Genomic DNA, 12881 nt, shown 5'->3' on the forward strand with positions numbered 1-12881 from the left:
ATATGAGAAGTTCCCTAACTTTATTACTGACAGCAGACTGTAAATGACAGTCCTAGACTCCACATTAGCTAATTTACTATTTATTTAATGCATTTTGCATTCTGGGCTAAACTTGATCTAGTTTAAAGTCAGCTCTAGGTATCTCTGTGTACTCTGCAGTTATTGCAGGTTGAACCTCAAACTACAGAGCATGCAGATAATGCAAGAAACTTTTTACTTTAAAAGCAAAGTGTATTTCCCATTTATTGGACTATTACTCTGTATAAGTATATGCAGAAATAGTCCCAAGAGTTCTTGCATTACCTTTTCTTTGCTGTTACATGTTAATTGATAATTGTCATGTGTGGGTACATGGGAGAAGCAGCTAAGAGTGGTCCTGTTGACATTATAGCCCTTGAGAACCTCAGATGTGTTGTGATCTGTATTCAAATAATTTTATTACATTTTGTTATCTTTTAAGATTTTAGGACAACTACCTAAAATTCAAGGAAAAAGGACATATATCCGGTTGCTACCTATCCATTTATTTTGTATGCGATTTTAACTATATTCTAGTTAATAAAATATTTCAAAACATAGCAATTTGCTTTATGATCTACTCAAAGACCCATGCAAATTTTGACAAGATAACAATTATTTACTGAATTAGGTCATCAGAAGTTGTTGAACAAGAAATAGAGTTTGATACATCATTACTAGAAGAAAATGAAAACCTTCAAGCTAATGAGATCATGTGGAATAATTTAACGGCAGAAAGTTTACAAGTCATGTAAGTCTTTCTTTATAAATCTTTATCGTCTAGAAATGCTGTTATGTGTTATATGTAGGCTCACTCAGATCAGTGCATAGCTGTATTCCCATTTTTAAAGTCCAGTTTCTAACAGCAGTGTATTCAGGCTATGGGCTCTTTCCCATGGTGGTTTTATTGTTCATTTGCACAAAATACTTCTCCCCAGTTCCCCCTAAAAGCTTTTTTAATGTATGTTCCTCTACTTGCCAGGTAATATATACAGTGCCCCAAATCTAGCATGAGTTCTCCTTGGGAACATACTGGTTCATCTTCCCCAAAGTTTTTCCACAGTCATTACTCTGGGAAAAATACTGACATATTTTGATGAAACCATTGAGTAGAGTGATGTAGTCAGTGATTAAAAGTGCCATGTTGAAAATTTTCATTAATATATTTATTTCACTTGTTTTGTAAGTTTTGCTTTTGTTTTCCAAAGGAGATTCTTATTAATTTGTATAACCTTTAAAATACATTAACTTAGTAATGCAGATATAGCAGTTGTATTGCATTTCACAGAGCTTTTAGCTATTTGGGGTGATGAACTACCTCTCAATATGTTTTGTTAATATATTGCGTAGTTAAATATTTTCTTTACTTTTACCATCTTCACCTTTTAATCACTTATTATGGGGAACAAATCTCCTGCTGAGATTATTGTGTTCTTATATTACCAGCCTCAGCTTTTGACATAAAATGGTCCTATGTGGTCACTTGTAAGGTTGCAACTATCAATCATGCAATAAAAATGGGAAATTCTGAATTTCATTGGTTGATGATTTTTTGTTTCCTCTTCTGTGTTTCAGTTAACGTTTGACTTATTTGAAGTATTTTGTCCCTTTAGAAAGTGTAACTGATGCAAATAAGATACCAGTGATGTATTATGGGGGGGTTATTTTTTTTATTTGATAGCTTAATCAAACTATAATCCCTTTTCTTTTAGGTTTTTCTGGAATCCAAAATCAGAGTGAATCTTAATTACAGTGAGGCATTTCAAATGTAAACATATTACTCTAATCACTGTGTTTTCGCAACATAACAGAAACTCTGGATTTTATTAATTCCTTTTTCAAGGTTGTTAACCATTCTCTCTTTTTTTTAATGTAATCTGATTATTTTTCTAAATTTATTCCCTTGACAGGTATTGAAATAACTTTTTTAATATGAAGCATCTGCCTCCTTAGTCATGAAGCAGCTTCATCTTTCTTATGAAAGGATCTCTTCATAATTAAAACTCTCCAGTCCCTTTAAATATGTTTCTCTTTTTAATCTGCATCATTACTAAATTGAGATTGTTCCTATGTAAATGTTGTACATCTTGATGTAATTCTGCAGAGTAACAGGAAAAATGTATATACTGAATCTCCCTTTTCAATAAAATATTAAATTTTTTAAAAGATTCTTTCTTCCATAGCTCAAAAAGAGAAATAACATCTTACCTTTTGTATCCCATCGTTTAGAAATAAGTCATCAGTATATCTAAATAAAAGAGATGAAATGTTGCTTTTCTAATAAACAGTTCTGATGAAATGCATATTAGTGTTTATAAATGTATGTCTGTACATACTTTTACCTACATATATATATATTAATTTTCAATATAATTTCCAGTGTGTTCTATTGCAGATCTTATATTCATCCACGTGAAATTGTCTTGTGAACTTGAGAATCACATAGACAGTGTTGCTCTCTCTAAGGTATTCGCTTTCTGGTATAGATTTAGGACAAGATTTAGGACAAGAGGGCACGGGCTTAAGCTCTACCAGGGAAGATTTAGGCTGGATATTAGAAAGAAGTTGTTTACAGAGAGAGTGATCAGGCATTGGAATGGCCTGCCCAGAGGGGTGGTGGATTCACCGTCCCTGGAGGTTTTTAAGATGAGGCTGGATGTGGCACTGAGTGCCATGATCTAGTAATCACAGTGGGATTGGATCAAGGGTTGGACTTGATGATCTTGGAGGTCTCTTTCAACCCAGGTAATTCTAGGATTCTGTGATTCTATAACTCTTGAGTTTGACTGTATTAGGTCAGACTAAAGACTGACCTAACCAACTTCTCTTCTTCACTATGTTAACCAAGAGGGAAAAGTCTTGAGAGTACAACAGAAATAGGATGACCATGCAATTCAATTTCCTCAGCATCACATAATTTTCATCTCAGGAATATTTTAAGAAGTAGTATTTATCTTTAATGGCCACAGAGGTAGTTTCTAATAGCCTTACAGGAATTTTTCCTTTATAAACTTGCGCAGTCAATTTCAGTATATGCAAGTACCTGTTGTCCATACAATTTCTGGTCCAAGTATTCCAGATATTAAGTTTGTATTTTGTGAACCTGCTACTTCTTAGTTTCATTTTATGGCTCTTAAACTCTTGTTTTGGGAGAGTATAGGAACACTTTATTCCTTTCTGTGTATGATATTGTAAATTTTTGCCCAAGTTCTACTCTGTGACCTCTTTTTCAGAGCCACCCTTAGGTTTATTCTGTCCTTTCACAAAACTTACTCATGCTTTATCAAGCTTGTCATCTTGATTTGCATATTTTCAAGGTTACTATATTGGTTTTGAGATAAAGGACTGGAATTGCAGAGGGAATCCAGATACACAGTTTAGAGGGAGACATTCTGAAGTTCCCTGTATTCTTATTCTACTTTGTTTTTAACAGATCCTAGAGAATCATTCTGTTTGATTTTCTGATCCCAGCAGTGTATCAATAATCCTTTTGTATTCTTCGCATTCAGACCCTTCCTCCTACCTCAAATAACATTATATTATCAGCATTCTTTTTTTACTTTTTAATTGTCCTTTTATTTGAATTATTATGAACATATTAAGCAGTGCAGATTGTTTATGAAGCTCCACTGACCCCTGGCACTGTAAAAACTATTTATTCTTATCCTCTTTGTCCTTTTCCTTTTAAATGCAGGTGGGAACTCTTGCTTTTCCAAAGTACTTAGTTCTTCATAGCTATCTTTACTCATGTATCTTGTTAACTGTGTTAATTGTGTTTTAGATATATGTTTTTATAGTCTTACCTTAAAGCCACTGCAGCCAAAATAACCCACAGGTATTGGCATCAACTGTGTATGACTAGAAGTTTGAAAGTAAGAGAAATGTATTACATTCTTTATCCATAGCTGATGACTTTTAAAAAATTGACTCTGTATGTGATGAAGCAGTAGAAATTTGACTGTTCATCTTTCATATTGAGATCATGTCCTTGGATCTTCAAAATACTACATCACTACATTTCTGCAGAGGAGAACTACCTTCAGTATCTACCAAATATAATAAGTACACATAATGGATTTATTTCACAAACATATAAAAGATTCAAAGATATATATATATATAGATTTGTAATCAGTAATATTTGGTTGAATTTCTTGATTTATTAGGTACGTAATGGAAAAATGACAGCTCTGCATACTGTTTAGAGGTTTTAATACAACGTATTTTAAGGAAACATGATGAGAAAACTAGCTTTTACATTTTTTAGGTAAGCTTACGTTTATGAATAAAATTTTGACAGAAGGAGGTGGTTGAAAGACCAGCTAACCTTTCTAAGGAATGAGAGAATTATAGTGTCTCCTGATAAATCTTCATGACTGTCACTGAATAATATTGAGAAATATTGCAAAGTGTAACAGAATAAAGGTTTACACTTTGAAGATGCATGCATTAAAAACTGAGAGGAGGCAATCAGAATGAGGTAAATGTCAATCAGTGAGCATATTAATATCCAAATTAGTTTAAAAAATCTTTTGACATACAAGTTCTGTAAGCTCAAACATTTATTTTTATAGAGGCAGAATGATGCTAATAACTAAAGAAATATGAAAGGAGGGTTTCCAGATAGCAGGATTGTGTGGTTGTTAAAACTCTAAAGGGTTATAGTGATTAACTGGTTAGTAATAGAAACCCTTTTGTAAACTGATTGTATCCAGAAGGCAAATACAAGGCCACAAGAAAATTCCTTTGGCAAACCACAACTGAGATGATACAAGACAGATGCAGAGTTGTCAGTTCTAGCCAGTTTGAATGAAAGTTACTGTTTAAACCAAAAAATAGATGTTGAATACAAGGAGGCAATTTAGTTTAGTGTTTATATGGTTGCTTTGTTTTGTTTTCTCTAAGATAAATACAAATATCCTAAAATATCTCAGAAGTTTCAGAAAGAACTACATCAACTTTCTCTTTCAATCTGATACTCCAATATAAAATCTGATATTTTTGAAATTGCGAAAAATTTAAGATGTTGTTTCTGAATGTATGTACTCATACCTTCTAGTGATTAATAGTCTTATTAATCTGTTTTTAATGTCTTGACTATTGGTGCTAGATCATGAAATATAACATCTGCTTACTGTAAATCAATTGTTAGGCCAGTACAATGTTTGATTAATATTTTGATTCAAAAGCTGATTAAAAAGCAGTTACAAAATTGGTAATTACTTTTTTTTAGCAAGGTATTAAAATCAAAAAGTTAGTTGATATAAAGTGGAGACCCAATGTAAGAACACAGTAATTTCTGAGAAGTTCAGCATATAAATTTTGGTAGCCTGAAACCAATAATGTCTATGAAAAGGGGAGCTTTGATGATGTTACTTTGATGGAAATGCTTTCAAGTATTTCTCTTATCTCGAAATAAACACATGTAGAAGCTTGGTCATTTGGGAAATAAACTTTTTTTGTTCACTATGGCTTTTTTTTTAGTTATTTAAGTCTTCCAAGAGAAGATATGGGACTGTCAGAGTACAGACCATATGCAATCAACACTGTATAAAATATATCATGAAGAGAGGACTAATTCAATGTTTGGAATCGAATAGTTGAGTTTGGTATATATGGACATGAAGGACATGTGCCTTCTAGATATTTAGAGAGTTGACCTCCTGTTCTACTCCCTTGCCTGGAGTGGTTTTGGGCTGTAGATACATGCAGTGGTAATTATTATATGTATTTTGCCTTTGTTCCACTCTTTACTTCAGTAATTTTATTGAAGTTGGGCATGAAAGTACAGGGGAATCAGAGTAAGATGGTTAAAGAGGGATAGATGAATGCTGAGAAGGAAACAAGGCGTACATATTTATTTGTTTTTAAAAAATTGTTCTGACTTAATATTTTCTTGAAGTCAACATGTAGATATTGATATGCATTTTAGAAGTCATCATTAGGTAAACTATTTACCTGCATTGTTCAGAATGCAAATGTTGTTCTACATTCATTGAATTTTTTTGTTATTGGAATATTTACCAGCATGATTACTAAGTGTCAGTAATGGTTTTAAAATGTAATAATCCCTTCTCTGTTAGTATGGAGTATTCATGTAGTTTTGTTTTTCCTTTGAATTGAGATTGTAACCTCAAAAGGGTAATTGTGGAGAAAAATATAATCGCTCTTGTAACAGAAAGTGTTAATTTGTATTATTTTTTATTTGTAACTCAACTATTGATTTTGTGTATTTATTTAACATGTACTTCAGAAGTTGGAAGGCTTTCGTCTTTCATAAAGCATCTCAGAAATTAGCAATGTATTAGAAAGGCATTAATTCACAGAACTCATCATCACACATTCTGGAAGACAGATTTCTTGATAGGAGAATTTGCAGGCAGCAGATAATTATGTAACCTTGTATGTATCCAGAGAAATTGTAGTAATATGATTAACAGTGTAAAGGTATATCCATGAAAAAAACCCAAAACTGTCAGGCACTGAGTAAGATAATCTAAAAAATAATGCTCTTTTGCATCTTCAGGGGAAAATACAATGTTCCCAAATGTATACAGTTTGTATATTTACAACATGGGTTTCTGAATTGTATCTGCAGGTTGAAAACAGTAATAGAAGAACTGATGCAAACACAGCAAACCCTTTTGAGCAAAGAGGAACTTGTGTTGGAACTAGAGAAAAAAATAGAGGAGTCCTCTAAGACTTGTGAAAAGAAGTCTGAGTAAGTTTAAATGAACTTTTGAAATATAATAATTTCAGGGAAAAAATGTCTATAATGAAATTCTAAGACTTAAATAAGAAATAACCACCACTAATCTTGTTCTGCTTTTGTGAGTAGCAATTACTGTGAAAAACAACAGTAAGTTAATTTCTCATCTCTAAAGTAACCCTTACGCACTCCAGACCCTAACTCACTGAAGAACTGAGCAGCTCCATGAGTTAATACATAATTGTCATGGTTTTGGGATGGCTCAAGAGCTGGACCTTTGGTTAGTATTGTAACTTCAGGTTGATGGAAGAAATTGACTAAGTTCATATTACCTTTCTGCTTGACAGAATTCCTTATGTATTTGTAATTTCATGAAAGATGTTCAGAATTATGTACAAGACATATACTCTTTCTTATGCAATGTGTTTGGAACTTTTCGGGTTAAGTTCATTCTTCATTGCATTTTCTTTACAAAACTGTAAATGTAAAGAATGTAAATATGATACCTTGTAGCAAACATGAGGGATTTAGTGAATGTTTTACAGCACCATAAATAAAACATTATTATAAAGAATCATTCGTGGGCAATGTCTTTAGGTTTTTCTTCTATCTCTAGTTAGAAAAAGTATTCACATCCTCGTCTAAACTGAACTTAGTACAACAGATAAAGAAATTTTTTCTGTAATGATACTTTTCTGATTCTTGTTGCAATCAGTCATAACCTTACTAACTTGGTCATAAATGTTAGTTTACAGTACCAGTAGTGAATTGGGGTGCAAATCCTTCAGGTAACCCTCCATTCACTGAAGGTCTTAAGCTCTGCTAGAGGAGGTTTAGGTTGGATATTAGGAAGAAATTTTTTACAGAGAGAATAATCAGATATTAGAATGGGCTACCCAGAGAGGTGGTGGATGCTCTGTCTCTGGACGTTTTTAATGTGAGACTGGATGTGGTACTGAATGCCATGGTCTAGTAACCACAGCAGTGTTGGATCAAGGGATGGACTTGATGATCTCAGAGGTTTTTTCTAACCCGAGTGCTTCTGTGATTCTGTGAAGTCTTGAAGCTCTTTGTTGAAGGAATCTTGTCACACAATACATTGTATAGTATTTAATCAATATCTAAAACTTTGTGTATATGATATGAGGGTTTTAATTAGGTGCTTTCCTGTTCTTTCTTTGGTGAAGTTCACGTGTAATCACAGTCTATTTTCCAGTTTTTGGTTCTTGACCTGCCTTCCTTGCTGCACATTACTTAAAGCATAAACTGTATTTGAACTAATTGAATTTGCAGGGGTGTTTGGTTTTTTTCCTCGGTATTGTTTTATTACCAGTTACCACTCTCTGAAAATAGTTCAGACCATTCCTTTATTTTTTGCTGTGGTCGGGCTTCTCTGACTGATTCCTTAGCAGATGTTTGCAGTGTTGAGGAGATGATTTTGTTTCAAATTGCACCAGTAACTCTATGTCTTATTAAAAGGCATGAAATCTTTCTTAGATGCCTAGTTGTAAGGTCAAAGTTTCCCTGAAATCATCCTTGTTGTGATTTGTCATTGATCATGCCTTCCTCCAAAAGAACCCATTTTCACCGTTAAGTGCAGTGCAGAGTGATCAGGATGTTTTTACATGTATTCACTGTCCCCAGAAGATCTCATCCAACTTGCATTGGGTTACATTATGATTGCTGTCATACCATATGGCACTAGCTTGGTACTATTATCCTGGCACTAATATCCTTTTGTATCTTCAAATGATGATATTACCATCAACACAGAAAATGTTTTAGTTATATTTTATTTATATATGTATATGTCTAGCATATCATTTGCTCTCGTGTCAAGATTGCATGTTGAAAATTTAGTTTTCGATTCAGTTCACCTTTTTAACTCTTCCTGATGTGTTGCCCTGACTTGCAGGGCTTCTTCACACAAGATCTCACTCTGTGAGGTTGCTAGTAGCTTTTTGCTAGCAGCAAGGACTATAAAGTTGGCCCTCATGTAAGCTGTGGGCAAATAATTTTAAAGATTCCAATTCCTCATGCATCTGTGGAGTGGGGAGCATTCAGTGCTGGATTTAGGAAAACCAGTTATATTGTAATTCATCTTGCCACAATTTAGGAAAGAGATTAGTTTGTAACTTTTCTCTTGTTACCCCTTCATCATGATGTGTTGAAACCGTTTTGTGTTTGGGGATGTCAGTCTACACAACCTGTGTTCACCAAAGCCTTGCTGATGATGGAAGACTATTATTTTCACAGGGAGATGTCCATTTTCTCTCATAATGAGGCCCAGAAGACAGAACATTATCTTGAGGATAATGTCAGAATAATTGTTCATTTTCTTGTGTGATGCTCTTAAATGTACAGTCTCATGCCAAGTCTCAGTTTCAGATCCTGTAATCATGTCTTCATACATCACACTTATCCTTGGTGCTTGAGTGATCGTTCTACTGATAGTGTGGAGTCTGGTTCATTAGTGACTTAGTATAATGCTCATCTATAGGGATATTAATTTTGTCTTTTCCTTCCAATGAGAATTTTATGACAGGTGGTCCCCTTATCACTTGGAAACCTGTTTGAATAGTCATTTGGCTCAGCACAAGTTTGGGAAGGAACAATCTCAATATGAATGACTTTCACCTTTCTTTTTTTTTTTTTAGGGGTAGGGCTTGCAAGAGGGTCTGCCTTCCAGGGATTATCCTGAAGATACAGAGTGAAAGAAAACTGTGATTTTTTTTCTTCATACTGTCGTCATTCTACATAGTTCTGGTCCCTTTACATCCTTAATCTGTTCTTGTAGACTGTGAGAACTCTGCATCTCTTGCAGACCACATGTCACTGGGTTCCAGTTGAATGCTTTTAAGGGTGTCTGTGTTATACAGTGGATGATTCTGTCTTTTAGGCAGCTTCTGTCAGTCTTTGTTTTCGGCAGTTCTTTGGGATAATAGAGTCATCTAGGTACCTGCAGATGTTCTAAGTGCTTGTCCTTCAATAATGATTTAATCGTGTTTGTCTCGAGTATCCAGGGCTGTGAGGGGTATTCAGAGGAGATCCATAAAAACGAGCAGAAGACAAAAAGTTGTTTTTATCTTCTTATAGAGATCAAATTATTTAGCTTTGTTAGAAGACTGTTATAATGCAGTCCAGAAACACCTACAAAATCGAGAAAACAACAGATACCTCTAACTTGATGCCAGATGAATTTATACTGGCTGTGAGTTTAATAGTGCAAATTATCATTACAACAACTGTATAGATTGCAGTGAATTTCTCATTGCTGGAAATCATTATCTAAAACTTTATTCTCTAAAAGACAGGGAACCCTAGTATTTATAAATTCAGTGAAAAGTGAATAAAAACAGTAGTTTCATGTCTATTTATTACAATCTGATTTTCGTGATAATGAAAAGAGAATGGGTGTTTTCTTGCATAGTGTTGTAGCTTTGAAAATTTTCTAGACTTGCTCTATGTGTCTATACCTTCGAGTAAAGAATTATATTGAGGAATTGTCATGCTTCTTTCCCCCAGCTTATATGAAACAAAATATTTATCTTAAATCATGTGTATTTTTAAATTGTTATTTTTCTTCACAGTATTGTACTCTTGCTGAGCCAAAAGCAAGCGCTTGAAGAACTTAAGCAAACAGTTCAGCAATTAAGATGCTCTGAGGCAAAATTTGCAGCCCAGAAAGAATTACTGGAACAAAAGGTTCAAGAGAATGATGGGAAAGAGCCACCACCTGTAGTGAATTATGAAGAAGATGCCAGATCAGTGACTTCTATGGTAAGTTTTACATCTGTTTTACTGAACTGTGTAGCTTTGTATGTACTTCAGTCCTGGGATCAGATTATCCAGATACTCACTGAGGTTACTAAAGTGAATGAACTTCACTTTGCATCTGTGGAGACTTGTTTGGACAAACAGTTCAGTTGCACGGGTTTTCTTATTTTTAAAGTTGCAATAACTTGTAGCAATCCATGTCTGTGGTCTTGAGTTAGTCTTCTGTATACTTGATGCCTAGATTCTCACTAGACTATTTTATAAGTGAAAGTGTTAACCCTTAAATAGATTTAGTAAATGTGACTGAGTTGCTATTGGTAATTTCCTTGGGTGTGTTGAAGAAATATATTCACAGTTGTAGATATAAAATGAACAGTAAAAGCTCAGTGCAGAATCACGGCACGCATTATGTAATTGAGAAATTATTTTATGTGTTTTCTTAAACAGAAATGAACACTGGTTTTTTTGTGACTTATTTTCAAATGTTTACAATGCTCTCAGTAATCAAAAGGAACTTTCTGTACTCTGATGAAACGCCATGTAATTTTAAAAAGTACTTTACTTTGCTAATATTTTGTGTGACTTCTTTTCTCAATTGTATGCAGCAACGTGCAGAATTAGTAGGCCATATAAAAAGGCAAACAAATACTACCTGTTTACTGAAGGGACATACAGTATGTTTGCCTTTGTAGATTAGGTTTGACATGTATGAGATACTTGCGACTTCTTTGAGATTTAGCCTGACATACCATTTGGTGCATGGGGCGATAGATCTGTGAAATGATAATGAAATTGTTGTTTCTGAGGGGAATACTTTTTTTCCTCTGTCAATTTGTGGAACCTAGTTTGATTCACATTCTACAGTTATACTTAATTGTCAGCATTCTCTTGCTTCCACTGCTGTTGAATATTTACAAGGCACTATTGGATGGTTGTTTACACTGGTACAAAAAATTATATTTCAAAGCTCATATGCTTGTCATGACCTAGAAGGAGTTGACAAAATGAAAAAAGATAATGAAGGAGAAAAGAAGAATCAGATAATGACTTCAAAAGATTAGTAGACTTGGAATCTTTTTTGGGTAGGCTGTTTTGTTAGGTATTTAATATATTATGCAGTAGTAGTGCTAGTGAATATTGTCTGTAAGGGTTAGTTGAGACGATGAGTCTAATCATGAAAATGGTACTCTTCTGCTTCAGTTCAAGATTAGTACTAAAGTCTTCTTTCTGTTGTCCAAATCTCTGTTTCAAAATAATCCCGTGTGCTGAGTGCAGGCCTGCACATGGCCAGCAACACAAAGGCATCGAAACTTCATCAGTGGCAGCAGCACTGTGAGCTGCCAGGAGCGAGGGCTCCTCACCTACTCGTCAACTCTATTGTTTTAGTCCCCTGTTCCTTGCCATGGCCATCTGTGTCTGCTGTTACACTGATAATCCATATAGTAAATCCTTTTCTTTTAGTTTTCTTTTTTTCCTTTCCTGGCTAGGCTACTGCAGAATCACTAGAGATTACCTTTTATTTGGAATTACTAATTTCTAGAGTACTTGTTATCATTTCCTTTTTGTTTTCTTTTTTTCCCCCAGAAAATTGGTTTATATGGCAAAAAAGTTATTTGGAACTTCTCAAAAGCTGGTTGCAGCTGCCAGCATGGCACCTGCAGGGCCCTTGGCCCAGGGCTGATGTCACAGAGTGGCTAGTTCTGTGTCCAGGGCAATGTGGCCTCTGGTGGAGGGCAGGGGAATGGAGCAATGGAGTCATAGAACCATAGGATGGTTTGGATTGGAAGGGACCTTAAAGATTGTCTAGTTCCAACCCTCCTGCCATGGGCAACAACACCTTCCACTAAAGCAGGATGCTCAAAACCCTATCCAGCCTGACCTTTCCCAGAAGGAAATGATCATGGTTCACCGCAGCCTGCGCTAGATCCTGTACATCCAACTGCTTACACTGTTTTTTTCCTATAGGACTTGCAGGAGCTCCTGCACTCCTTTACGAGCTTTTAGAGTGGAAATAGGAGCTTAACCTGCCTGATCATGTTGGTATTGACCTTGCCTTCTGAGGGGAGTTGAGTTGGTCATAAAATGACTCCATCACCGTGATGTTGGAGAAGCCCTTACATCTGGATACTGGCCCATCGCAGTAGAAGTGCTGAGAGGAGGTGTAAACTCTGGGACATTCTGCTCTCGCAGAGCCTTTTCCCCAACTAGTCCTTCCAGTAAGCCAAAAGGAGTCAGCACTCTTGTCTCTGCACAAGAGGAGACCACTGCTGTTACCCTGCAGTGCAGGAGAGAGTATTAAGGTGGGATTTGGTGGCCACTGTCAGTACCAGGGCTGTCTCCGCTTTCACAGCCTGTGCCAAATGCTGTATTTGCAGCA

The 12881-nt window shown here is 35.1% G+C and overlaps 1 protein-coding gene across 5 annotated transcripts in view; it reads left to right on the plus strand.

Annotated features, from left to right (window-relative positions):
* The window catches only part of FER (FER tyrosine kinase), a 128507-nt gene that overhangs the window by 25704 nt on the left and 89922 nt on the right, over window positions 1-12881 (plus strand). For 4 of the 5 annotated variants that reach the window (XR_007630407.1, XM_050328385.1, XM_050328386.1 and 1 more), the window contains exons 7-9: window positions 650-769; window positions 6617-6739; window positions 10318-10507. Coding sequence is in view for 4 of the 5 variants with exons in the window: in XM_050328385.1 (XP_050184342.1) it covers window positions 650-769; window positions 6617-6739; window positions 10318-10507 (433 nt within the window). In the remaining variant the exon portion in view is untranslated. Of the gene's footprint in view, window positions 1-649; window positions 770-1928; window positions 2063-6616; window positions 6740-10317; window positions 10508-12881 lie in introns of those variants that run through there. The other variant, XM_050328388.1, reaches the window with a different exon arrangement.

The sequence above is a fragment of the Myiozetetes cayanensis genome, unplaced genomic scaffold, assembly GCF_022539395.1.
Source record: "Myiozetetes cayanensis isolate MyiCay16 unplaced genomic scaffold, myiCay2020 scf4, whole genome shotgun sequence".
NCBI classification, from domain to species: domain Eukaryota; kingdom Metazoa; phylum Chordata; class Aves; order Passeriformes; family Tyrannidae; genus Myiozetetes; species Myiozetetes cayanensis.